Source organism: Misgurnus anguillicaudatus, chromosome 24 (assembly GCF_027580225.2).
Source record: "Misgurnus anguillicaudatus chromosome 24, ASM2758022v2, whole genome shotgun sequence".
Taxonomy (NCBI): domain Eukaryota; kingdom Metazoa; phylum Chordata; class Actinopteri; order Cypriniformes; family Cobitidae; genus Misgurnus; species Misgurnus anguillicaudatus.
Genome location: NC_073360.2, coordinates 24,448,125 through 24,473,462, shown reverse-complemented (window position 1 = coordinate 24,473,462; position 25,338 = coordinate 24,448,125). Strand labels below are relative to the sequence as shown.

General features: G+C 39.3%; 2 protein-coding genes across 2 annotated transcripts in view; both read right to left on the bottom strand.

Annotated features, from left to right (window-relative positions):
- Positions 1 to 523: 523 nt before the first annotated feature.
- LOC129438149 (uncharacterized) lies at positions 524 to 5,920 on the bottom strand. The gene is made up of 3 exons (XM_055196737.2): positions 5,712 to 5,920; positions 1,757 to 3,759; positions 524 to 1,057 (listed from the first exon to the last, which is right to left on the bottom strand). The coding sequence occupies exons 2-3, from the start codon at positions 3,579 to 3,581 to the stop codon at positions 1,053 to 1,055; spliced, it is 1,830 nt and encodes a 609-aa protein (XP_055052712.1). The 5' UTR covers positions 3,582 to 3,759; positions 5,712 to 5,920; the 3' UTR covers positions 524 to 1,052.
- A 7,686-nt stretch (positions 5,921 to 13,606) lies between these two features.
- The window catches only part of LOC129438141 (nesprin-1), a 33,452-nt gene continuing 21,720 nt past the window's right edge, over positions 13,607 to 25,338 (bottom strand). Inside the window, exons 7-13 of the mRNA XM_055196726.2 lie at positions 24,712 to 24,931; positions 24,391 to 24,497; positions 21,921 to 21,972; positions 21,358 to 21,521; positions 17,724 to 17,888; positions 17,368 to 17,432; positions 13,607 to 14,917 (exon numbers count right to left, since the gene is read on the bottom strand). Of these exons, the coding sequence (XP_055052701.2) occupies positions 14,671 to 14,917; positions 17,368 to 17,432; positions 17,724 to 17,888; positions 21,358 to 21,521; positions 21,921 to 21,972; positions 24,391 to 24,497; positions 24,712 to 24,931 (1,020 nt within the window). The 3' untranslated portion in view covers positions 13,607 to 14,670. The remainder of the gene's footprint in view (positions 14,918 to 17,367; positions 17,433 to 17,723; positions 17,889 to 21,357; positions 21,522 to 21,920; positions 21,973 to 24,390; positions 24,498 to 24,711; positions 24,932 to 25,338) is intronic.

Genomic DNA, 25,338 nt, shown 5'->3' with positions numbered 1-25,338 from the left:
ATTGTCTTTTATACGGATTGCCAGTTTCACCTACTTGCCAATACAGTCTGAATATCTGTGAGCCATTCTGTCTCTGTTAAGTGTGGTCATTATCTGTTAATACTTCCACATTAACCCCGACTGTGTAAAATGCTGTTTTAATACCTTTTACGTGGCATTTTGGTATTCTGCAGTTAACATGCTAATAACATGATCTCTGAGAATAAGTACAGGTTGACAGTAATGCAGTCATGATCACCTGTAAGTTTAATATAAATACTACGATTAGAGATTAAGAGGTATATTAAATTGCATTTAATGTACAACATTGTGATTAATTATGAGGTGTGTGTAATGTTTTTACATCAATGTATTCTTTCGTTCATATGAGTATATGGATTTATGAATTATATCAAGCAAGTTTTTTGTTGGAGGGTATGTAATTTACTATTTTGCATTAGCTGAGTTTGTTGCACAATCACCCGAAATGCCAAGTTAAATTAATTTGAACCTGAACAAATGTATAATTCTTTGCAATAAAACACAAAATTATTTACTGTTTAATGGAGGTTTATTCATGTACACAAGGTAACAGACTAAAAACAAAAACACAGATTAGCGCACATTCCATATTGAATTCACAATTGATGGGGCAATCTGACAGGCTGTTATTTCCAATGTGTATCACATTAGGGATATCTAGTAAAAGGAAAACTACAAACAGAATGGCAATTAATATAAAACTAACAGTCTTTATGATCACGATACTTTGTGATCAATGAGATTAACATTTTCAAAGGAATGTCATTTATGACAATATAAAATCTCACTAGTAGACAAGCAAAACATTTACAGTGACGGAATGGTAGCAAAGACTGCACTGATTGATGAATCTGAATTATTGCTTTCAAGATTTTTTTTTAAACTATGTGGATTGCATCTCTCACCATGGTGAATCGTGGCGTAAACATGTGATTACTCCATATTTTGGGGGGAGGGGGGCAAAGCTCCTCGCTGAACGAATCCCATGCAGATTTAATCCTCTTTGTGTGGCGTCACACGTTTCCCGCCTTTTATTCTGGTAAACGATAACAGAAAAAAATGAAATGTATTACTATGTAGTTGTACATTTAACATTGAAAATACGTTTTACCAACACATTTGGTTACAGAGAAGCTAAATTTTGACATAGACCAGCAAACGGTAAACATTTAAAAGTGACAGCATTTTTTGCTTCAATAACACTGTAGTTGACTGTACTGTAGTTTCCCTAAATAATTTCACTATATTGCACCTGTACCTTCCTTTATGTTCACTAATCCTAAATTCACAAGTTTTTAATATGTTAAAGGGGTGATGAAATATAGCATGGCTTTTTGTGTAATCACAAACACAAAATAAAGGTCCTCAATATCACCCAGATATCCCTGATTCAAAGTAACTTCTCTGTGACTCACATTAAGATCTGTGTAACTGCTACTTTTTAAAGGTTAAAAACAATTTAGACTAGTGTCTAGAAGGTCCTTTTCCTTGGCTAACTGTTCAGTGGCGGAGGACACAACTGTACGAACGATGGAAGCTGCAACCTCATAGAACATCCTCTTCAAAGCCTCCTCTTGGTCACCTGTATTGGTCGCCGCTGACCCAGAAAGAGACCCTTCATATTGAGTTGCCCCATCCTCCCCAGTCTCTACCTTAACACTAGTACCTAGTCTTACTTTAGACTCTGGTTTGTCATTTCCATTTTGCTGAAGATCTCTTGTTGCTTCAAACTCACCGCTTTGGGCAACTGCATTGACCGTATCACACTTTCCATCTTGATTGAGAACCTTTCCATCCTTTGGACAAGTTTTGCCACTAGAGTCTATAGTCTCTTGGTTGGTCTCCTCATCCTTCACATCATTCTCGGTAGTTGCATCATGATTGTGTGCTGTGGTGTCTTCTGACGTAGCATCCGAGCATCCGTTCTCACCGTTGGCTTTAGGCTCTGTCTGGCAGCCGCCCTCTGATGATGGATCTACTGGATGCGACTTGTCTGATGGCTCAACAGATGGTGTGCCAGTGTGGGACTTCTCCTCTCCATCTGAACTTTTGTGCTCGTCTGCCACCTGAGCTTCATTATTGCTCTCACTCTGAGCTTCAGTCTGTTCCTCTGATACAGTCTGTGGGACATCGGCTGCCCCAGTTGCATCATCAAGACCGTCCGTGTCTTTAGCTTGACCCTCGCCGGTACCATCGCCCTCCTTCTGCACAGCCGAACCCTCCCCCATGTCCACGCTGGTACTCTTCCCCTTTCGCATTATGAAGTTCTTTAGTGACACAGCACGGTTAAAGTGTGTCCTTTTTGCCTTGGCTGTCTTGCCCGAGTCTTTACCCGCCTGTGGTTCATCGGTCTGCTCATGCTCACCCGCTGGTTCCTCCTCTGTTGCACCAGTGTCAGCTGCCTTCTTTGACTTGGGAGCAACTCGTTTTTTGAAAGAGGTCCAGATCTCATTTGCATGATGGTCCGCAGATTTTGCATGCTGTGTAGTAGCGGTGGCTCCTTTCTCCTCTTCACCCTCAGCATTAGTCTTCTCCTGTGTTTCTGCATCGCTGGCTACCTTAACATCTTCTGTACCCTGTTCTTCCTCGGCTGCATTTTCATCTTTCACATCCGAAGTGTCTTTATCTTTAGGCTTGTTTATCCCAACAACTGATGAATCTCTCTTTATGCCTTGAAATGTCCAGGATCTCTTCAGTTTCCACCTTTTTTGCCCAGTGGGTTCTGACTTTGTGGTGGAATCCAACGTCCCAGTGTCACCGGCTCCATCTGCGCTGGTTCCGTCTGCCCCCTCAGCATCCTTGGGATCATCTGTGCTTTTTTTGTGACTTTTCTGAGCCATAAGTTTCTTAAAGGAGTGCCAACGTCTCACATGTCTTGTTGTTTGAGAGTTAGCCTTGTCTGGCTCATTTGCAGCCTGAGGGTCCTCTGTTTGGTCTGCCACAACTGTGCTGGCATCAGCATCTTGCAGCCTGTCTAATGATTTCGACCGAACAGGGGCGGCCTGTTTTACGTCACCATCTTTCTTCTCTGTGCTTTTGTGTGAGAAAATTTTAGCAACAGGGTTGCGGATAAAGTCCCTAACGCTAGACTTTTCCCCTTGCTTTGGCTTGGCACCAGCTTCCTTTTGCTCTTGGGAGGCCTCTTCACTTTCTGGTGCTTTTTCAATCGCCGGGCCATCAGCTGCAGCCTCGGCAGCCTCTACCGGTTGACTAGATGCCTGGTCTTTGGGCTCTTCTGTATCTCCATGTTCGTTCTGATTTGACGTCTTATCGTGCTCCTCACCAGTGGCGTCCTCAGGTTCTGTGTGCTGCTCTTTCTTCTTCTTACCTCCCATTACTTTTCCAAGCCCACTTTTGTTTAAAAAAGAGTCCCATATTTTCTCAGAGGCTGGCTTAGATTTGCTATCGGTTGGGGGCTCTGTGTTAGTTGTTGGCTCAGTAGTAGGCTGGGTTTCCTCTGTTGAAGCTGGGGCTGGCTCTGCATTTGTGGTTTCTACCTCAGCTTTGGTCTCAACGACGTCCGCTTGGACAGGCTCTGCATTAGCCTCAGTTGCTGCCATATCCAAAAATCAAAACTCCAACTATCAGGTTTTTCTTGCTGAAAAATACTTTGTTCTTTAGGGAACTGAGTTCATTGATAATCGGCCAACAAATCAGAGTGTTTCCTTATCCAGTTTATTTCCAGAAAAATTGGGGAATTCTGCATCATATTCCGTGTGGGGAAGAGGAACCTCAAAACTGGAAGGAGAGAGAACAACAATTAAGTTTTAAACTGACTGCATTTCAACACATTTTTTAAGGATGTATGTTAGTATGTTGTGTTCAGCATGGGTTAAAAATAAAGTTTCCACTTGACAATCCGAGTCCATTCACTTTGATACCATGCTGTACAGATGATCATTCATTTTATCTACCAGTCAGGTTAGGGGTTTTTCTCTTTTTTTCTGTCTTCCTATCCAGAAGCAGTGCACTTTTTATAGAAAGGCTCTGTTTTAAACACGCACCACATCTTCTTATGAAATTTAGCTTATGTCGCTGTGCACATACGAGTCCTCATTTCCTGTATTATGATGAATCACTATTTTAAAAATGGTTCATCTCTTTATCTTGAGTCAACACATTTCTTAACACTGGTGATTTTAAATCTTCAAAAAGGATTCTTTCGTGATTAAAAAAAGTCTTCTTTCAAGCTTTCATGATGCTTAAAGCAATTTAATGCTTCATTTGAATGACCCACTTGTGAATTCAAAATCATTGAACGTCATCTGTTTGGTCTGGGATGGTAGAGGTGAATCAAATGTGACTGACAAAACCGGTTTAGTCAAGAAACCTCATGACTGTATCTACCATAAAATGAGTACAGTAGCATAAACAGAAACAATATTCATCTCCTTGTGAAAAGCCCGGTCGAAACAACACGGCTTAATTGGATTTCACCGTGACTGAGTCTGTTTACTGATGGGGAGCAAGACCCTGCTTGCCCATCTGACTGACACTGGGACAATTGAGCTTTGACGGTTTTGTCCTCTCTTTTCATGGACAAAACCCTTGCCCATTGTTATGCTAACGCAAGAGAAGAGATTTTGAGAAGGTCCTTCGACAAAGCCCAAAGTGTGCGCTCAAACCTTGCTTTGGAGCAGTAGAACATCATTCTAATGAAAAACGAGGGAAAAGCCAATGCAAATGCTCGAGACAGCAGGTGCCAGTGCTCTTCAAAACCTCATTTGCATTGCTAATGTGTCCCTCACCATATCCTCCATTTTGTAAAAAAACGTCTTTAGTTGGTATCAACATCGCTTAAGTTATTTTAATTGACGTCGTTACGACAGTAATGGGTTGGTCGCCACAAAAAAAAAAACAGACAAAACACGAGACGGACTTCTCCTGTTGTGTCTGGAAAACCTGAACAATGCTCAGTCACTTGTTTTGATTTGCACCACTGCTTTTTAAAACCTCACAAAAGATAGTTTTGTAAAAGAAAAAATACGTAAGACTTAATGTGTCGTGTAACACGTCTGTCACTGCGGAAACGTGTGATGATGTGGAAATTATGAAATCATCATGCAGCGGGAAAACAACAAGCCGCGCGCGCGCGCTCGCGCATGAAGCGTCTATTGTGATAAAGCCACGCTGGTTACATTCTAGAAATCTCTGCAGCGTTTTATTATCCAGTTGTTGTGTTAAAGCTAAAATATTGAGAGCATGCATGTAACGTTATATACATAAAACCAGACTGGGCGCAATCTGGAGCAAATTGAGTGCCTCACATTATAATGTGCAAGTCTGGTACGTTTGGCGAAGAAGTTGATCGCATGAATGAATGAATGAACTCTTAACAGTTGGTTTTGCAAACAACTAGCAATAAGGAAGCAGATGTCCTTGCTCATAAACATAAACACAAAGCACTACAAGCGGTAAACAAATTCATCAAACTCATCATGCCTACAAATTCAAATACAGGGCGCAGTCATTGAATGTGCGCCTATTGTCCTTTCTATCCAAATCTCTGCACTTCCTTATAATATGAGCAGCGCATGAAATCAAACCCCGACTACATCCATTGTACAGGCAAAGCACTCATAATACAAACTAAACATATCAGTTCAGTACAACAAAACACGGTGCGGATGCTTTAATTCACAACAAATTCACTACCAAAAATCCTTTATAAGAAAGAAGAGTGTCCAAACCTTGTTTCTCGTGTGTAAATCCGTATTAATCTGCTGGAGACTGAAAAAGACGCTGAAACTAAATCCCCGCTCGCATCTTCCTGCCTTGAGCTCAGTGTGTGCGCGTCCCTGTGTGTGTGCGTGTGGAGTGAATTGCGCGCGCGGGGACGTCGAGGGTCGAGCGCTGGTATTAACAGACGCGCAGCTGCGGCTCCATCTATCTCGCCCTGTTGCCCTTAGCAACCAGGGGACCACCCCCACCCTGTGACTGCCACCATACATATACCCGCCCCCAACAGAGTTATACTGTACGGTGTTGAGATGCTTCACTTACTTATGATGAACAACCAATTTCCATGATTTGAAGTGTGGCAACGTCATTGCATCATGTCACTTTAAATCAGGTCTGTAAGTCACTTAATTTATATACCCAGTTGAGACAGGGCAACAGATTTAATAGCACCTCCTGTGTGGATAAATGGAGGTGTTTTTGCATCCGACCTGATTATGAACGTTTACGCATTTGACAGACGCTTTAATCCAAAGCAATTTACAGTACCCCGGGAGTCGAACCCGGTGCTCTACCAAATGAGCTACGAAAACACTTTATGTAAATCAAATTGTTGCTTAAGTGCGTTGGCGCAATTAATGTTTCGAAAGTATATACGCAAGAGAAATTCCTCCAGAGGCTTGGCGGCGATCATGAAAAAGCATTTGGGACAGCGCACCCCTAATTTGAGCTTCCATGTGGAGGATGCATATCTTGGGCATCATCGAGGCAGACATGCAATCTCTTTCCGCTTTATGGCGCAACTGAGCGACCACGTTGGAAGATTAAAGCGTCATAGCAAAATCATCTTCATTCAGATGGTTGGAGCATTGGTCAAGGAGCGATTTATAAATGGAAGCACAACAGATGATGTATGTAGGGGTGCGCAAAAAAACATGTATTTTGTTAATGTTGCACTGCACGTTTTACATTTTAGATTAGTTGGTGATTGCGTTCTCCAAATTCTGTTCATGAATCAGGCTGCTTTATTTAAACATGCACGTAGGGTTTCATTGGGGTTAATATACTGATTCATTTGGAGATCTTATTCTGACACTTGTAGCTCAATGTCATGAGGAACTGCACTGAGAAAAAACAGAAATGTCAGCTTTTGGTTGTGATCAGACAGGTGATCAGTTCCCTCTTTGTGTCTGCAACATTCCTTTAGAAAAAACTGCCATTTTCTTAAAGCCAGGGCAACTTAACAGCCCACACATAGCCTACACTCAAGCATCTGAGGATGTTGAAGTGCTGTTGTTGTGAAGGTGCGAGCGTGAGTATTTCTGCCACACTAATGCCTCGCGACAGCATGCGTTTGTGCGCGAACGGAGGGGTGGGGTTGCTTCTGGACTGACAGATTCTGCTGAAGCCCGCGTCATGCTCACGGCTCTAACTGTCAAATCCATTTCCCGCTCTCTCATCCTCTACACAGAGGTCTTATTTTAAGAAGCAGGATGAGCTGCACGTGCTTCTGTAAACACCGAGTTAATGAGTGAGCTGATCAACTTGTTACCCACACTCATCTTCTGGGTTAGTTAGTTGATGGGAGAGAGAGGTAAGAGTGGTTTAACTAATTCATTTTGCATACTACACAGAGAAAACATGGAAGGAAGGAAAAGACAACGCATACACATTAAATAGACTCCCAGGTCTAGTTTAAAAATATTTCTCAGAGGAAAAGGCAACGTATACAGGCCCTGTTTACACCTCGTATTAAAGGGGACATTTCAAAATACTTCTTTAAGATGTCAAATAAATCTTTGGTGTCCCCAGAGTATGTATGTGAAGTTCTGGCTCAAAATATCATATAGATAATTTTTTTATAGCATGTTAAATTTGCCACTTTATAGGTGTGAGCAAAACTGTGCCATTTTTGGATGTGTCCTTTAAATGCAAATGAGCTGATCTCTGCACTAAATAGCAGTGCCGTGGTTGGATAGTGCAGATAAAGGGGCAGTATTATCCCCTTCTGACATCACAAGGGGAGCCAAATTTTAATGACCTATTTTTTCACACGCTTGCAGAAAGTGGTTTACCAAAACTAAGTTACTGGGTTGATCTTTTTCACATTTTCTAGGTTGATAGAAGCACTGGGACCCAATTATAGCACTTAAACATGTAAAAGTCAGATTTTTATGATATTTCGGATTAGTACATGTTAACGATATGCAAAAGGTACAAACCCCAAAGTAAACGATGGTGCGAGTTATCGTCTCCAACGTAAATCTCTTTTCTCGGACTATAAAAAAACACGGATTGTAGGCAACAGTTTACTTCCTGGGATTGATGATAGACAAGACCCACATATCATAATTCCTCCCGCTTTGACTCACAGCCTGTAAATGAACTCCTGTTAGCATTGCATTGTGAGCGAATCTTTCAAACATGGTAAGGAGCGTCACATTTCCTGCTGACGTCAGACGTATTCAGGCCAATCACAACGTACAGATTAGTTGGCCAATCAGTAGTCTCGCGTAGCCAGACCTTCAGTATTGAAGTGTTTTTCGCTGCTTTTTCTGGACAAAGCCCGCCCACGAGCTGTTAGACCGACATGTCAAACAACCAATCACAGTTTGTTTCGTCTAGCGTCAAGTTTCGGACTCCCCACAATAACGAGCCGGCTGACAACAAGTCAGTTATTGAAATAACCAGCCGCAACCGAATAGCATCTAAATAAACAACATTACTCACCATAGAACAACGTTGTGCACTTCATCAACAGCAACACCAATGAGACACTCCCGTTAAATGTCTTTTTCTGAGGCATATCTCCTCACTTTGTAACACCTAAAAGCAATTTAGGAGAACCAAACTTTTTGACTCCACTAAAGGGATCTAATACTCCACTAATATACCTTTTTTCCGCGCACACACGTCCGCACAGCTTTCCAAGTATACTCCCCCCGGCTACACGCGGATGGCCGCGTTCGACACTATACGCAATACAAATGATTTCTTATTCAAATGATTAGTCTAACAGGCCGTCTGGGCAGCACTGATTTGACACATTTACAGTACATTAAAACATTAGGATAGGTAAAGAAAATTAACTGATCCACCATTGCAAACACAGTTTAGAACAAACAACAAGACAACAAAGAACAGAAATCAAACATTATTGTAACAAACATGCTCCACAGCTTTCTGTTCGTGGAAGAAGCAAAAGTTAAAGAAGAAAAACGATAGTGTTTGTGCAAATGCTGTCTATTTCCTTTGTATAATTGTTTATAGTGGAGTGTCTTGTCTAAATATTTTCACGCGCATGCGCTGTTGTACGCGGACTGTACGCGCACTGTCCAACCGCGGACCCTCCTGATGATGAAAATTATGTCATGCGGACGGCGCGCATAGGCGGACGGCCCTAGTATACTTTTGGCTTAACTGGCTCAAGCAAAACTCTTGGAAGTCTTTTAGAGAGTCGATGCCGCGAACTTTGCATATTTTTGAGAATCCAATGTTTAGCTGATCATGATAACTGGTCATTATTATCCACATGAACACGACTGATTCTCTTCCTCAATGGAACGTCAGAGCTTTGTTTTCCAGGGACCGAAACTAATTGCGACACTCGAGTCTCCTGAAAATCCGGTTTATTTCAACCAATCAAAGACGACTTTGAAATTCCCACAGGGTTTCCAGAAAAGTGTACGAAAAACATTAGACATTTAGCCAACAGTCTGTGGGTGTGACGTCTGAGGCTGAGACTAGCCAATCAGGGACGCAGAGCTTTTAAAATCTGTGTGTTTTAGGAAGAGAGGGAAATCTGGAGCTACAAAAATGTACAGTATGTAGAAAATAATGTGTTTTTAAACCATAAACTACACACACACATTGGATTATACAAAATACAGAAAATAACACTGTTGTTTAGCAAGGAAATAGGTGCACTTTAATTTAAGCCTAAAACCTGGTTCGTGCTAGTAAAAACATTGTGCTTGGTACATCACATTAGACTGTTTGAACACATTCTCACATAAAAGCAATCCAAATTGATTGCGTTTTCGACTTCCTCTTAATTTGGTCAAAAATGGACAAGCTCAAATCATTTCACACCCCATTTACATCTGTATTTAGCATCGTCCACTTGTGATCCGTTCAACCAAAACGCATCTTAATTCCAGGTGTGAACAGCCTCTAGGTGTGAATGGGCATGTGTCTCTCTCATCCACTTGTGATGACTCTCATTGTGAAATGCCTGTAAAAGGGAATTAAAGTGGCGCTCAAAATCTTACACAGGATATACGTATTGGAATCTAGATTTGACGCATCTATTAGCATTCAAACCGAATATTTGAAATGAAGTCTTCTTTTATAGGAGCTAGGCTATTTAGGTAATAGCACCTTCCATGGGACATTAATCTGTGTAATTAGGTTTCGGCTGCGCTGTGTGAAATAGATCGCTCTGGCATACTTCACTCCTCTGCAACCTGTACCATGGTGAAGTTTATTGGATTGAGCATTTTTTTGGCTGTCCGCTTTTGCCACTTTCACCAACCCGAAACATCCATCAGCTCCAGCCACATCAAAGCTGATCTGAGCTTCAACAAACTAAACGGGAGCTCAAGACTTAAGCAAGGTTAGCTGCAAGGTGATGACGCAGCAACATCAGGGATTTTGTGCCCGGCAAACTTCACAAGCAAAGACATGTTAATTCCCACACCGAATTAAGTTTACACATCAAACTCTTTTACAGGCAGCCCGGACAAACTGCGTTGCTCTGTGACCTTTTCCAAGCGTGCTGATTGGTTAATGTGTCCCTCGTGGCACAGGGCTAACAGTAACATTAACTTCACGCGTGGACAACCTCTGCAGCTGTTCTAGCTATCCAAATGCACGCTGTCCTGAAGTGTTGGCTTCGGAGGGATTTCCATGTAATCTCTTTATTAGCGCACAGCCTGTCAATCTCAATCACTGCTGTTGTTGTGACCGAGCCCTGTTGTGTAGGAGGGGGGCAGAGGGAGTCAATGGCCCATGCTATCTCATTATGTTACTTTAGTACCTTTGCATACTTATGTTGGCAGAGCATAGAGATCGTATTGTCAACGTAAACTGCTTGTTTGTTTTATTGAGGACTTGATGCCGGGGGGACAGCTAAAATTCTTATTGAATTCATGAGATGTCGATTCGCCAATGCAAGCCCTCATTGATTCAGGTGTAATGACTTAAGCACTTAGACAAAAGATAAGACTAAACATGTTTGTCCTGTAACACGTCAGTGCTGTATTATTAACATTCTGCAGCTCGCAGGAATGTAAAATATGGCCTTTAAGATGAGTAATTCGGCCACATGGTTCAGATGAATGCTGCACAAACCAAATGCTATATTCTCACCCACGGCAATCCCCCTGTCAAACACAAGCCCTGTCACAGTCAGTGGTGTCACATTCATTTATAGTAAACATCTCAAAACTGAATTAGTGATTCTACCAAATTAGGGTCAGGTTGTCTCTACTTACATTGCACGTAACATGCAATTGTCTCAATTCAAGGATAGCAGCTGCAAAAGTGAGTTGGAAGGAAAAATAAAAATACGTTTATAAAAACAAAAAAAGTTTGTCACCCGTAGTAATATTATATGGCCGTTTGCTTTTTAAAGGGAGACTCATTTTCCAGCTCCCCTAGAGTTAAACATTTGATTTTTACCGATTCAGCCGATCTCCGGGTCTGGCGCTACCACTTTTACCATAGCTTAGCACAATCCATTGAATCTGATTAGACCATTAGCATCGCGCAAAAAAAAATAACCGAAGAGTTTAAATATTTTTCCTATTTAAAACTTGACTCTTCTCTATTTACATTGTGCACTAAGACCGACGGAAAATTAAAAGTTGTGATTTTCTAGGCAGATATGGCTAGGAACTATACTCTCATTCTGGCGTAATAATCAAGGACTTTGCTGCCGTAACATGGCTGCAGGTGGCACAATGATATTACACAGTGCCTGAAAATAGTCCCCTGCCATTGAAAGTTACTTAGGGGACTATTTTCGGCTGCTGCGTAATATCATTGCGAGTATAATATGTAATATATGTAATATCAGTGAGAGTATGGTCCAAGCCATATCTGCCTAGAAAATCGCAACACAAACTCTTTGGTTACTTTTTAGTGCGATGCTAATGGTCTAATCAGATTCAAGGGATTGTGCTAAGCTATGCTAAAAGTGCTAGCGCCAGACCCGAAGATCGGCTGAATGGATTCCAAAAATTGTAAAAATCTAAAGTTTAACTCTAGGGGAGCTGGAAAATGAGCTTGTTTTCAAAAAAAGTGGAATATCCCTTAAAACCTTTATATTTACTGAGGCCTAATCGCACGTTCACATGTATTTTTATAAACTGAATTTTCCCCTCCTCCTCAGCATCCAATCAAGCATGCAAAAACCCGATATGAAACACTGTAAGGGCATGCTAAACCAACAGATGGCGATATATCCCTAACCGTAAAGGCATGTTGGCCAATCAGAAGCCATTGCAGTGACTCGCCTCGGCACTCAGAATGACGTGAAACTCTGTGGTTACATGTTAACGTTGCAACTGGAGTTTCTGAAAATCTTCACCCTAACAGAAGTTTTCCTAAAAGTTTGGTTTCTGTCACCTGATACTGCGTTTTCATGTGGACGAATGGCCAAACTGCATAGAAAAAGCTACGGTGTTGAAAAACCCGTGGTGGCTCATTCGTACGATGTGAAAAGTAAAAAAACTTAAAGGGGCCATGTCACAAGACTTTTTTTAAGATGTCAAATAAATCTTTGGTGTCCCCAGAGCACATATGTGAAGTTTTAGCTCAAAATACTAAATAGATAATTTATTATAGCATGTTAAAATTGCCACTTTGTAGGTGTGCGCAAAAATGTGCCGTTTTGGGTGTGTCCTTTAAAATGCAAATGAGCTGATGAAATTCAAACACTGATCACAATGATGGTGTTTTTTTGCAATTAAAACTCAATTGTGCTTTTCTCTGCACTAAATGTCAGTGCTGTGGTTGGATAGTGCAGATTAAGGGGTTGTATTATTATAATAAGAGCCCCTTATGACATCATAAGGAGAGCCAAATTTTAACGACCTATTTTTTCCATGTGCTTGTAGAGAATGGTTTACCAAAACTAAGTTACTGGGTTGATCTTTTTAACATTTTCTAGGTTGATAAAAGCACTGGGGACCCAACCATAGCACTAAAAGATTTTCATGCCATGACCCCTTTAACATTGTTATAAAAAGCTATATTAAAGCTTCACCCATAAACCCAACATCACTGGCGAGTCGGCCAGATCACTATAAAAGATATCAATTGTCACAAAGTAGCCATATCTTGTAAAATAGTTGAAGTTCAACACTCTTTATGTTAGCAATTACTGATATTGTAACGGCAGCAAGCCCATTTCCACCAAATGCTTTATTGCCACAGAAATCCTCCATATTCTTCTATTTGTTTACGTCCTCCTCAGGTGCTACCAGAATTTATATGCTTGGGTTTTATAGGCGCTTAACTTGCAACAGGATATGGCTAAATTTGATGCCGTTCCCGTAAATAAACTCGTCTCCAGACAAAAACGTCCGTGTTTACCTGGTACACAGAACATTGCGTTTCTGCAGCGTCGACTAGTTCAGCTCCCAGTGGTCTGAATGGACAGAGATGAGGTTGAAAGGCCATCTGCAGACTTTTTCAGTGAAGACTATTTGTGCGCTAATTGAATTTGAAACATTCTTTCGTAATCTTTGAATGTTCGTCTCTGGCAGCAGCACAAAAACGTCTTTCAGCGTGTCCACTAGCCCAGACACACAGAGAATGACACTGACCGGACCCCCAATGAGATTCACATGCCATATCACACTCCACATGCATTCCAGAGTCACCATACACAGCAGGCCACTTGTTTTCAACTCATCGCTTTTATTTTAGAAGTCATAAAATATTACTTTACAGTGCAAAACTGTCATTTATTAAACTGAAGTCATTTCCAAAGTGCCGAATGCCTTCTTTAAAATAGATCAGCGATTACAATGTTCAATACATTCGTTCGTTATGAAATCATTGTAATCTGTGACTGTTATGAAATGTACAATAGTTTTAGTTATTTTATTATAAAAATATTTTTGAACGGCAGTTTTGAACTGCAGGTGTAGACTTTTTTTCTTTAACACACAAATACAAAAGCATTTTTTTTATTTACAAGTCATCTGCACTTTAAATGATTTTATTTGCTTCCATAATAAATCTATAAATAGTCAACAACCATTAACATTCAAACTGTGCAAATATTTCAGGCAGTCTGAAACATGCACAAACATATTTATCAAGAATATAGAAAATTCAAGTAAACATATTTGACAAGGCACTTTTTAGACTTAAGGAATTAAAGGGATAGTTTACCAAAAAATAAAAATACTGTGATAATTTTCTCACTCTCATGTTGTTACAAACCCGCACAAATAATTTCCTTCTGATGAACACGAAGGAAGATATTTTGAGGAATGTCCGTAACCAAATGATGAGTCCCATTCACCACCACAGTAGGAAAAATAATACTATCGAAGTCAATGGGGCCCATCAACGGTTTGATCACAAACATTCCTCTTCCTTCGTGTTCATCAAAACAAAGAAATGTATACAGGTTTGCAACAACATGAGGATGACCAAATGATGAGAGTTTTCATTTTTGGGTGAATATCCCTTTAAGTGCACTTCTTCATATAGTTTAAACTCTTGGCCTGTGATTACCTCGAGTTCAACTTTTTTAAGGCCTATAAGGATACCCCTGTATAATTCCTTATGCAACACTGTTCATCCAAAGCTTTTCCTAAACTCCACCACACCTCTGGGTGAGATGTGCTTTCATAGAAATGCTTGATGACTTAATAGTACCCCAAATAAATCTACCCCATTGGCCTCACATGCACCAAACTCATTGCAGTTACAGTACTGCAGTCTGCATCATCAGGTAGGAGGTGGGCCGTTGTAATGTAGGGCCAGATGAAATGACCGGGTAAGAGTATTGGAACGATGGCATGGGTTGCTATGGAGTGAAAGGAGGGGCCAGACCACCACAGCAAGGAGGAGGGCAAACAGGATGACAAACAGTGATGCTGAGGCCTTTCGCACTTTAAAAAGCTTAAGGGGCCCCAATGGCCAGGGGCCACTAGGCCATGAACTGTCAGCAGGGCTCTTCAGTCCACACGGGTCACTGCACACATGAAAAAACACTTTAGATTTGGTTTGACATACAAATAGATTATTTTCAGATTTTGCATTCTGCAGTAATGTTTTTGGATTCTGATAGGGTTGCAAGATATAGCCATGGAAAAAAAAGACCACTCCAGATTTGACTTTAACATAATTTCTGACCATTTCAGGACCAGTATCTGTTGAATTTCAACAAAAGCAAACCTTGGGAGTGACAGTCACTCTTTTCTTGTTATTTTGACCATGTTTTCCTCATTTCAAATTTTAGTAAATAAATGCAAGTGGGTGATTCTCGCCAAATTAGACTTACGAGGTGTCATGAAACATTTTGATTATAGAAGTAAATGCAAAGTAAGAGTATCAAAATAAAAAGCATATGGTTACAAACATCTCTTCATGTACTATTGTGCACATGATTTCAAGTGACGACATACAAACCAATTTTGTTTTTTTCCCACATTTAAGGGGAACATTTTCATTACCGCAATGTGTCCATGACTGGATTTGGGTTCTTTGACATGGAAAATTTATAATTAAAAAAATCTAAAAAATAAAAAGCTTCAGTGCATGTTAAACATTTACAGTAAAGAAACATGGTATTTGGTGATCATTGGTAAATGTAGAGACAATAAGAAGAAATATAAATTTGTCAAAGAAAAATTCTCTCATCCTCCGCAACAATTTTCAATCATTGTTTAAGCTCAAGAAACTTACATTTAAAAAAAAATTGTTGGAAGGGATGTAATTGACTGTGACACTCAAGATAAAAGTTAAAATTTTGTTTGTCATAGTACCTAGACAACATTTTAGTTCTCATTACCGAAACACGAGTTTGTAAATGCATATATTTAATGTAATATCATGTTGCGGTAATGATCATTTTTTTATAATAATAATCTAAAAAATTTAAATAATTCTATAGGAAATATATTTTTAAATCCTCTAAAAATAATGGATATAATAAGTTCAGACCTTAACCTTATATAACAAATTTTTTTTGTCATTTTGTCAAAACATGTTTATTATTATGTTATCATGTTATTATTTTGTTATGGTACTACTTAACTGTATTTTTTAAGTTATGAAGGTTTAAATCAAAACAAACCAACTGCAGTTGAATTGATATTAATTGGAATGCACAACAATAAAAAAACGAGCAAGTTATTGCATATTGCATTTTCCCTTAAAGGTGCAGTGTGTAATTTTTCATGACAGAAATGCAAAATGATATACAAAACTATATTATCAGGGGTGTATAAAGACCTTTCATTGTGAACCGGTATTTATTACCTTAGAACGAGACCTTTTTATCTACATACACCGAGGGTCCCCTTAAATGGAAGTCACTATTTTGTGCCGCCATTTTTCTACAGAAGCCCTTAACGGACAAATTTTTTTACTAAGTTGTCTTCGACGATGACATGTTTGTCTGGTGGCGGCTACCATAGCTTCTCTGTGTGTTTCAAAAGCGAGGGGTGAGCAGTGGACTGAGCCATTAGTTGCAATTCGTGACCTCACCACTAGATGCCGCTAAAATTTACACACTGCACCTTTAAAAATCTTGCAGCCATATTACTAGGTGTGTAAATCGAATGTATAGCCATGATATGATATCTGTTTAACCAGACACCAATATCCAAACAAAAAAATCTGTGAAAGATTTTAAGTCAATTCAGGGGTATGTCGATTAATTTATCGATATTTAGAAAGAGTCCGATAGCAGACACAAAGTTTATTTCGTCTTGTTTTTTTGCTGCTCCCAGCGAAACGAAAACGTGCACTTGACGAAAATGCATAGACAGATATTATGGATGTTATACCGCGTATCAATATTTTACGCATGGCATCGATGCATCTTATTGCTAGACATTTGATTGATGCATCAATCCATATCTATGTATTGTTACGCCCCTGCTTATTACATTACTGATTGGTCTCTGCTCAGGTCATAGTTGGTCGAAACTACTCGAGTAATTTGATTCAAAACTTTTAAGAGAGTTTAAAATTTAGAAGAAAATAAACACACTGCAATAAGGTTGTATTATAACTAACACGAACAAACAATGAAAAATAGGCCTATAGTTTTTCAACATTTATTAATCTATATTCATGTTAGTTTTTTGACATGACCAAACGTTAAAAGTTACAACTTTTGATGTAGTAGTAAATGCTAAAATGAACATGAAGATTAACAAATGCTGTAGAAGTAATGTACATTGTTCATGCTAGCTAATGCATTAATTGTAACAAATAAAACTTTAGTGTAAAGTGTAACCATCATCATGTTTATGCATTGTGTAACATTTCAATTATCCACTAAAGCTAAAAGCAACCAATAAGTAAATAAAATCTTTTCACTATTGGCTTTTCTCATAATTAATAACCAGTAAAAGGCAAACAGCTTATCGATTTACAAGTTCAACCCAGTCTGGATAGTAAACACTTTCTCACCGATTCGACTTTGTGCAGCTGTTGTCCTCCAATGACTCGGAGATACATAGTCTCTCCTGCAGCCTCTGGTGACAGAAAGAAACAAGATGATAATGGCTGGAGATTAACAGAGGCCTACAGGGACTCTATTGTTTACCACGTCTTTGGCATTGGAGCACATTACAAGCATAATTATGCGTGGAGTGTGTCGAGAGGTGCAAAGTACATCACGAAAGGAGCCTGATTCGCTCATTTATAGACCCCAGATGATCATAAACGGCCATAATAAAATCACTGTGGCACTGCGTGTACTGTAGGTTATGAAACTGATGCTGTGAAAAATGGCAGTAAAGGGGGCATGTGTGTCTGAGATATACCTGTGGGTCTTCGTGATGTCTGTAAGAGTGATGCTGGATGTCACATGATGTCACAGACGGGCGGGGGTAAGAGCACATGTTTGGGTGGGGGTGCCTCTGGGGGAACGAGTCCTCCTGATACTCCACTCCCTCCTCCTTTTTTCCAGACGGAAAACTGGAGCACGCCTGCGAAGATTCAAAGAAGCAACAAACACATTCAATTGCCAAGAAGAGGACAGGGCAGTACTCGCTAAATGTGACAGATTTGGATAATTGTAAATCAAAAGAGACAAGCTCCATTAACTAATAGGGTGGCACTATCGTTACAATCTTCCCTTCTGTTCCTCTCATTTGCCCTCTTCTTTAGATCCTTCATTGGGACCTGCAGATAAGCTGCCTTGTCTACCTTTCTTATATGGACCCTTTTGCAGCTTAGGTCTCTATGTTTGCTCTCACAATTACGGCAGCCATTAAAGAGCCTGTTAGTGCAGCGGCTTCATTTCCCATCCCTGTAAAGCAGCCAATTAGCCGGGAGCACAGAGAAATTACTAGAGCCTCTTTGAAATGGAAATTCGAGGTTTTCCAAAGGTGCGGCAGGCAATCGGCCTGTGGATCATCCTGCAAGATTCGCTTTCCCAAAAACCGAAAACCCCTTCGACCCCCCTTTGAAGCAAGTGCTTAGCTTTTTTTAAGATAAGATGGTACAGATTCATTCGAGATGGGTTCATTAGTAGCCCAACATATTTTTCGTAAACATTTCCTTTCATGGTGCTCTTCAAGTGGGCTTTAACACACAGAGACACTGATAAATCAGATTTATGAATATAGATGTGTTTACCAGCACATCAAGGTGGGAAACAAGCCCTCCAAGTCAATGTGCCGTGCATTAAAATGGAGGTGGGAGAGAGTCGGTGAAAGTTTATTATAATGCTCACAGACTGCTGTGTCTACACTCTGTCCAGTCATAATGAGATTTGGCGACAATTCTCCATGCGCTATTGCCCCGAGCATCCATTCTGCATTTGTGATACTGCAGTACTAAAGACCTACACAATCCTTATGCAATCCAGAGCAAAGCTAAAGAATTAAGAGAGCATTTGTCAATCTACAGTGTAGAATAACAATACATTTTGTAACATTTGGATAGTATGCGTTTTCGTGCCTACGGTATAGAAAGCAATCACATTTAAATAACGATTTAAACAAGTATTACATGGGTAGCTTTACGGAGTGTGCTGCTTTAGTATATGAGGAGCTCACACGCAAAAGACGCTAAATGCCACCTTTTGTCCTAAATGAGATGATGATATTAACCAAATACCCTGGGCACTTATTATACGTTCATTAATTTTTTCCTCGCCAGTGTTTAAAAAAAAAGTTGCCATCCAGCGGCAGCATTTTTTATGATTTTCACAAAAGTTTAATGCCTTCCAGATAATTTTTTTCTTTAAATATATAAACATAATATATAGACGGTTTTATCGGACGCACGCGCGATGACGCGATACAGGTCTGGATCCGAACTTTACTTCCCGTTTCGTTTTTTTAATCGTCTGACTAGTTGCTAAACTTGAACAAATGCCTCGTCGAAAATAACAAATGTTTTAGTTTCCTAGGTAATCTATGTGTTGTTTTTTTGCTTGTTATATAAATTAACTATGTTTAAAGAACTTTGTTGTTATTTATTTTCAGCGGAGTTTACAAGAAGTTCGTGCGGACCACGACAGCCGCTTGTTTATGTTGTTACTGCTGAAACCGTCTATAGAGATCAGATTCAGAGCGATGATCAAAACATACATTGAGTTTTTACTCGTTTTTGGATCTGTGGATGCTTTAGTGTTTTATAAGTTGGGTAAGAGCGCCACCTATAATAGCGGAAATATGGAATGCCGTAAAAAATCGTCATTGGCAGGGAAGCGATTTTTCTTAATTGAAGAGACAAATCGTCATTGGTGGGGAAAGAGTTAAATACCTTCTAATCTGCTCAATCCCAGCCTCAAACCATTCAGAAATGTGGCGTAGTTGGCAGAATCCGCTACACGCCACATTGATTTTTCAGAAAAGTCCTCCAAGTGCACGCAAGATAAATTGGATGAATGACGGCTCGCGAAACAACCGTGGATCACATTCAAACTTGAGTCCCTTGTGAGTACTTGGACCTGAATACAACCCATATGTGGCAGTGACATGGATCACAGCACCCCCTAATGTGTGGTTCAGTTTTTTTATTTTTACAATCTGACTTTCATCAATGTTTATAGTTGCATCTTTGGTGATTTTGCTACTGTTTACTATGTCTTGTCCAAAGAAGTGGATTTTTTAGAAGTAGAGATTTTTGCCAAAAAACTGCATGCACGTTTTGCAGTGAAAGACTGAATAATGAAATGAATAAAGTGACATTTTTGTAAAAATAAGGCATTTTAATTACTGACTAATAACCTTTTCATTGCTATTAAAGTGAAATTGCTGAACCTAAACATAAGTTAACAAAAATGTCTATTTACAAGTAAACGCACTTTTGCGCACTCAGGTTCTTTATTTCAAATGTAAGCAACGCGCACACGGTGTGACGTGCTTTTTTTCTAGGCGCATCTGCACCGCATCAAGTTAAAAATGGTGCAATGCCGCAAGCGCACCGCAGGTCATGTGACAAGAACCTACGCGCGTAGCATTTCCACACGTTTTTAAGTCCAAAGCATTTCCATATGCTTTTGCTATTTGTATAGACGGTTTCATCTGACACACGTGCGGTGACATGATTATGCGTCCGGTCAGAACTTTACTTCTGGTTTCTGTTTGTTTAAAATGGTCTGACTAGTGGCGAACATGAACTCTGGAACAAATACCTCGTCGAAAAAAAACAAATGTTTTGGTTTCCTAGGTCAGTGGTTCCCAAACTTTTTCAGCGTGCGGCCCCCTAGTGTACGGTGCATTTCTTCGAGGGCCCCCAAAGAAAATGTGTGACAAAAAAACTGTTCTAAAACTCAACATTTTAATAAAAAAAACATTAAATTATACAAAAAAGTAGTGCTTTTGGTTAGTTGCCTTATTTTTTTTAGGTTTAATTACACAGAATTCATGATAAATTAATGTATTTCATAAAATTTCATAAAGCTGGGGCCCCCCTGGCACCATCTCGCGGCCCCCAGTTTGAAAACCACTGTCCTAGGTAATCTACGTGTTGTTTATTTAGCTTGTTATAAAAATAAACCAACTTTTTGTCATTTATTCTTAGCGGAGTTCACCAGAAGTTACGTGTTTTCCACGAAAGCCGTTTGTTTATGTTGTTACTGCTGAAACCGTCTATAGGGGCCAGGAACAAAGTCCCTGACTTTCTGTATAGCAAAAACATACAAACTGCCAAATTCATACATTTACATTTATATACTTGGCAATCATTTTTATCCAAAGCGATTATGCATTCTAGAATTCAAAGCTGTGATTGGTGTTGCTAGCACCATGCACCTAAAAGTGTCTCAATCTCATTTGGTAGAGCAATGTGTCAGGGGTGTAAAGATTAGGGGTTTGATTCCTAGGGAACAGTAACACACATACTGATACACACACTGTAAGTCGCTTTGGATACAAGTGTGAGCCAAAAGCATATATGTGAACAGAAAAGCATATAGAGATTAACACGGCAAGCAAAGTTTACCTGTTGTGTATGCTCTGTTTGAACAGCTTTGGTACATAGTTGATGCGCCTGGCCCAGCCAGGCACTGATGCGCTCAGGGTCAAAGGTCACTGGATCAGAAGACCTAGTTTCAGGTGTGGATGTTTTAAATGATCCAGCATACTGAGGCTTAGAAGCTCTGATGACTGCATACAAAAACATGAACGGGTATTAGAGCAAAGTCTTTTAGGATAAACAAATCAAAAATAGACTATGAAAAGACTACTAATACATTTGACTGTGGATTACAAAGACATCGACCATAAAATGTCTAATCCCTGGATAAGCACCAAGTGTAACATTTTTAAAAAGTTGTTATATAATACATTGCCACATCATCATACAGACTGCATATCTGAAAGTTGTTTTGAATACATCATGAACCCTTTATGAAAAATATCCAAAATCGTTTTTTAAGGATATTAGAAAACAAGCCAAATTGAGAGCAGCTCTTCCATGATTATCGAGCGATTAAGCTGTGAGAGAGACACTGCCTTCACTGGATGGCATCAGTCAAACTGACCAATCAGGAGCCACGGCTTTACCTGGCACCGGGGTCTGGGGTGGAGCCGAATGCTCTAAGCTCTTCTCCGTGCCCTGAAAGAAAAGCAGAGTTACACTAAATCTGTATGCTGTTATTTTCAAGGAGGTTTATGTGTTTGTCTTGGGATTTTTTTTTACTTTACTTAAAAATGTTCACTACATTCTAAAGCATAGAATAATACTGTGTATTCCTTTTATATTGCATATTAAAATTAATTTAATACCCAATTACTTAAAAAATGTGTACTTTACTTTTCTAGATGTTTAATATACTTAAATATTAAATATAAACCAAAAACTTGAAATTATGAAATGTAGTGGAGTAAAAACTATGATAATATGCTTTGGAATTTATTTTTCCAAAAGAAAAACACTGATAAAATACTAATACTTAAAAATTTACTTTTATGTAGAAAGTACAAAATACTTAAAGGTGCAGTGTGTAAATTTTAGTGGCATCTAATGGTGAGGTTGTGACTTGCAACCAACGGTCTACGTCCACTGCTCACGTCTTGCTTTTTAAATGCATAGAGAAGCTACGGTAGCTGCCACCGGACAAACATGTCATCATCGTTGGAGACAACTTAGTAAAAAAGTTTGTCCGTTAAGAGCTTCTGTAGAAACATGGCTGCAAAAAAATGCCGCCTTCCATGTTAGGGGACCCTCTGTGTATGTAGATAAAACGTCTCATTCTAAGGTAATAAACACATAACGGTTAATTACAAAAGGTCTTTATACACCCCTGATAATTTAGATTTGTATATTATTTTGCATTTCTGTCAAGAGATCCTTCTAAAAATTACACACTGCACCTGTACGCAGTGTTCGCCTCTGATTACTATACACTGCATGTGAAATAAACTATGCATATTAAAATATAAGAGGCACCAACATGTGAGTGCATTTAAAATCTGTGATTACAAATCTAACATAAACCTGGAAATAGTTTTTAGAGTTTTGTTTAAATGTAAACAAATCAGAAAGATTGACGCGAAATGAAAAAAATATTTATTTTAAATGTGACAATGACAAATGCAAATGTGTGACATTGACTGTGTTAGAGTTCTCAACGGGCCTGAAAATTACAACCCGACCCGACCCGGCCCGTGGCTTTTAAAGCCCGGACCCGATGTAACCCGACACATCAACGTGAATTATCTGTCCGAACCCAACCCGTGGCCCGACTTAAAAGATTAAGCCCGAGGTCCGACCCGACCCGACTCAGATGCTTATATTTTTGACCCGAACCCGGCCCGAATTCGCGGGTCCCGTCGGGTTTGTCGGGCTGGCCCGACCCGTTGAGAACTCTAGACTGTGTTATATCCTCTGTTACTTAAAGGTGCAGTGTGTAAATTTTAGCGGCATCTAGTGGTGAGGTTGCAAATTGCAACCAAGGGCGTAGTCCACTGCTCATCCCTCACTTTTGAAACACATAGAGAAGCTACGGTAGCTGCCTCTGGACAAACATGTCATCGTCGGAGACAAATTAGTAAAAAAAATTGTCCGTTAAGGTCTTCTGTAGAAAAATGGCGGCACAAAATGGCGCCTTCCATGAAAGGGGACCCTCTTTGTATGTAGATAAACAGGTCTCATTCTAAGGTAATAAACACATAACGGTTCATTATGCAAGGTCTTTGTACACCCCTAATCATATAGTTTTGTATATTATTTTGCATTTCTGTCAACAGATCCTTCTAAAAATTACACACTTTAAAATGATGCTTTACTTTATTTGTAATTTAAAAATTATATTAAAAAGTGGAAAATTATAAATTAACACTTTATAATAAGTTTGTATTGATTAACGTTAGGTAAATACACAGGCTAAAATGAACCAACAATAAGTGATATCATTTATCAGCACTTATACATTAACTAACATATTAACAAAAATGAATAAGTAAATGCTAAAATTAACATAAGATTTTAAAAAATGCTGTTCATTGTAAGCTAATGCATAATGTTAACAAATACAACGTCATTGTAAAGTGTAAAAAGTTATTTATTATTATTATTATTATTATTATTATTATTATTATTATTATTATTATTATTATTATTATCCATTTATTTATTATTTATTTTATTATTAAAATAAATAAATAAATAAATACATTTATATTTATTTATTTATTTTATATAAAGAATATAAAGAATAACTTTGTTGTCTCAGATTTCTGGAGATTTTTAGAAAATGTGAAAAGCAAGGCGGCTAATACCGAACTAACCAACAAATTTCCAAAACCTGCAAGAACCTATTTACATGTGACGTACTCTGCTTGCTACAACATGTGCAGACACAACCACACATACACTCAGTGAGCTCATTGTGAACACAAGCATGCAGCTCTTTTGCATTTTGTTGGACTGAAAATATATGGAAATCATTGTTGTGAAAATACTGTCTGCACGCTGACTTCATCTCATTGTCAATAAGAACTGAATGAAGTTTAAGCCGTCTGGCGGACTCACTCGGTGCTTAACGCTGACAGTTACATTGTCTGGTTGCGAGCCCACAGGTGTCACGCAGACCCTCCTCCTCAGCGGATATCTGGCTGGTTCCTCAGTGCAAGATACACCTGCGAGAATAAAAGACAACTCTAGAGGCCCCTATTTGATAAACAGAACACTCCTTGTGCATACTAATGTATTCTTTAAAGCATAAATGGAAAGCTCCTGTCAATGACATCAAATGGCTGTAAATTGCATTAAACCATGCACAATTAGGGCTTGCAGGTACCGGAAACAATTTTTTAAATAGTAGTTCGTATTACAGCCGTCACAGATCCCCACCTGCAGCTGCACTGAAGGAGGAGGAGTCCGTGTCGTCATGGGAACCGCCAATGTCCACTGAAGGATCCCACTCGAGAACCAGATGATCGTGACTGGACTGAAGGAGGCAGGACTGAGACTGAGGTGCAGAGGAGGAATCAACAAAACACTCATCCTCCAGCATACTTTCAGAGGGACAGCCGGAGTCGGGGGCACACAGAGCCCAGTCGTCCTCAAAGACCTGGAGCCACACGTGACAATGATCACATGAATAAATGATCTTAAAATAACTACATTGTCCTTCTCAGTTTGTTGTACTTCTGGTGAATTAGAGAAACTGATATTGAACTTGATATCAACAAAGTATTTGGGAACCTGTCTATGAAATCCAGCCTAAGTCTCATAAATAAATTATGAGATTAGGAGCATCAAAGTTTAATTTTCACTCATTGATTTCACATTGATTTACAGGACCAGAGTCATTATTCAAGATATCAGTGTTATATTTTCACAGAATTGGAGATGCATCAATAATCGATATCGGTCAATAAAAACATTTTTCACGCTTTCATGTATCGGCAGATAGTTTAAAACAGCAGATAGTCATGGCCGATATATTCTGTCAATTAAAAGAGAACAGGAAAATGC

What these genes read in the sequence shown, in the direction of transcription:
- LOC129438149 (XM_055196737.2), bottom strand. Translation starts at nt 3,581, where the DNA reads ATGGCAGCAACTGAGGCTAATGCAGAGCCTGTCCAAGCGGACGTCGTT.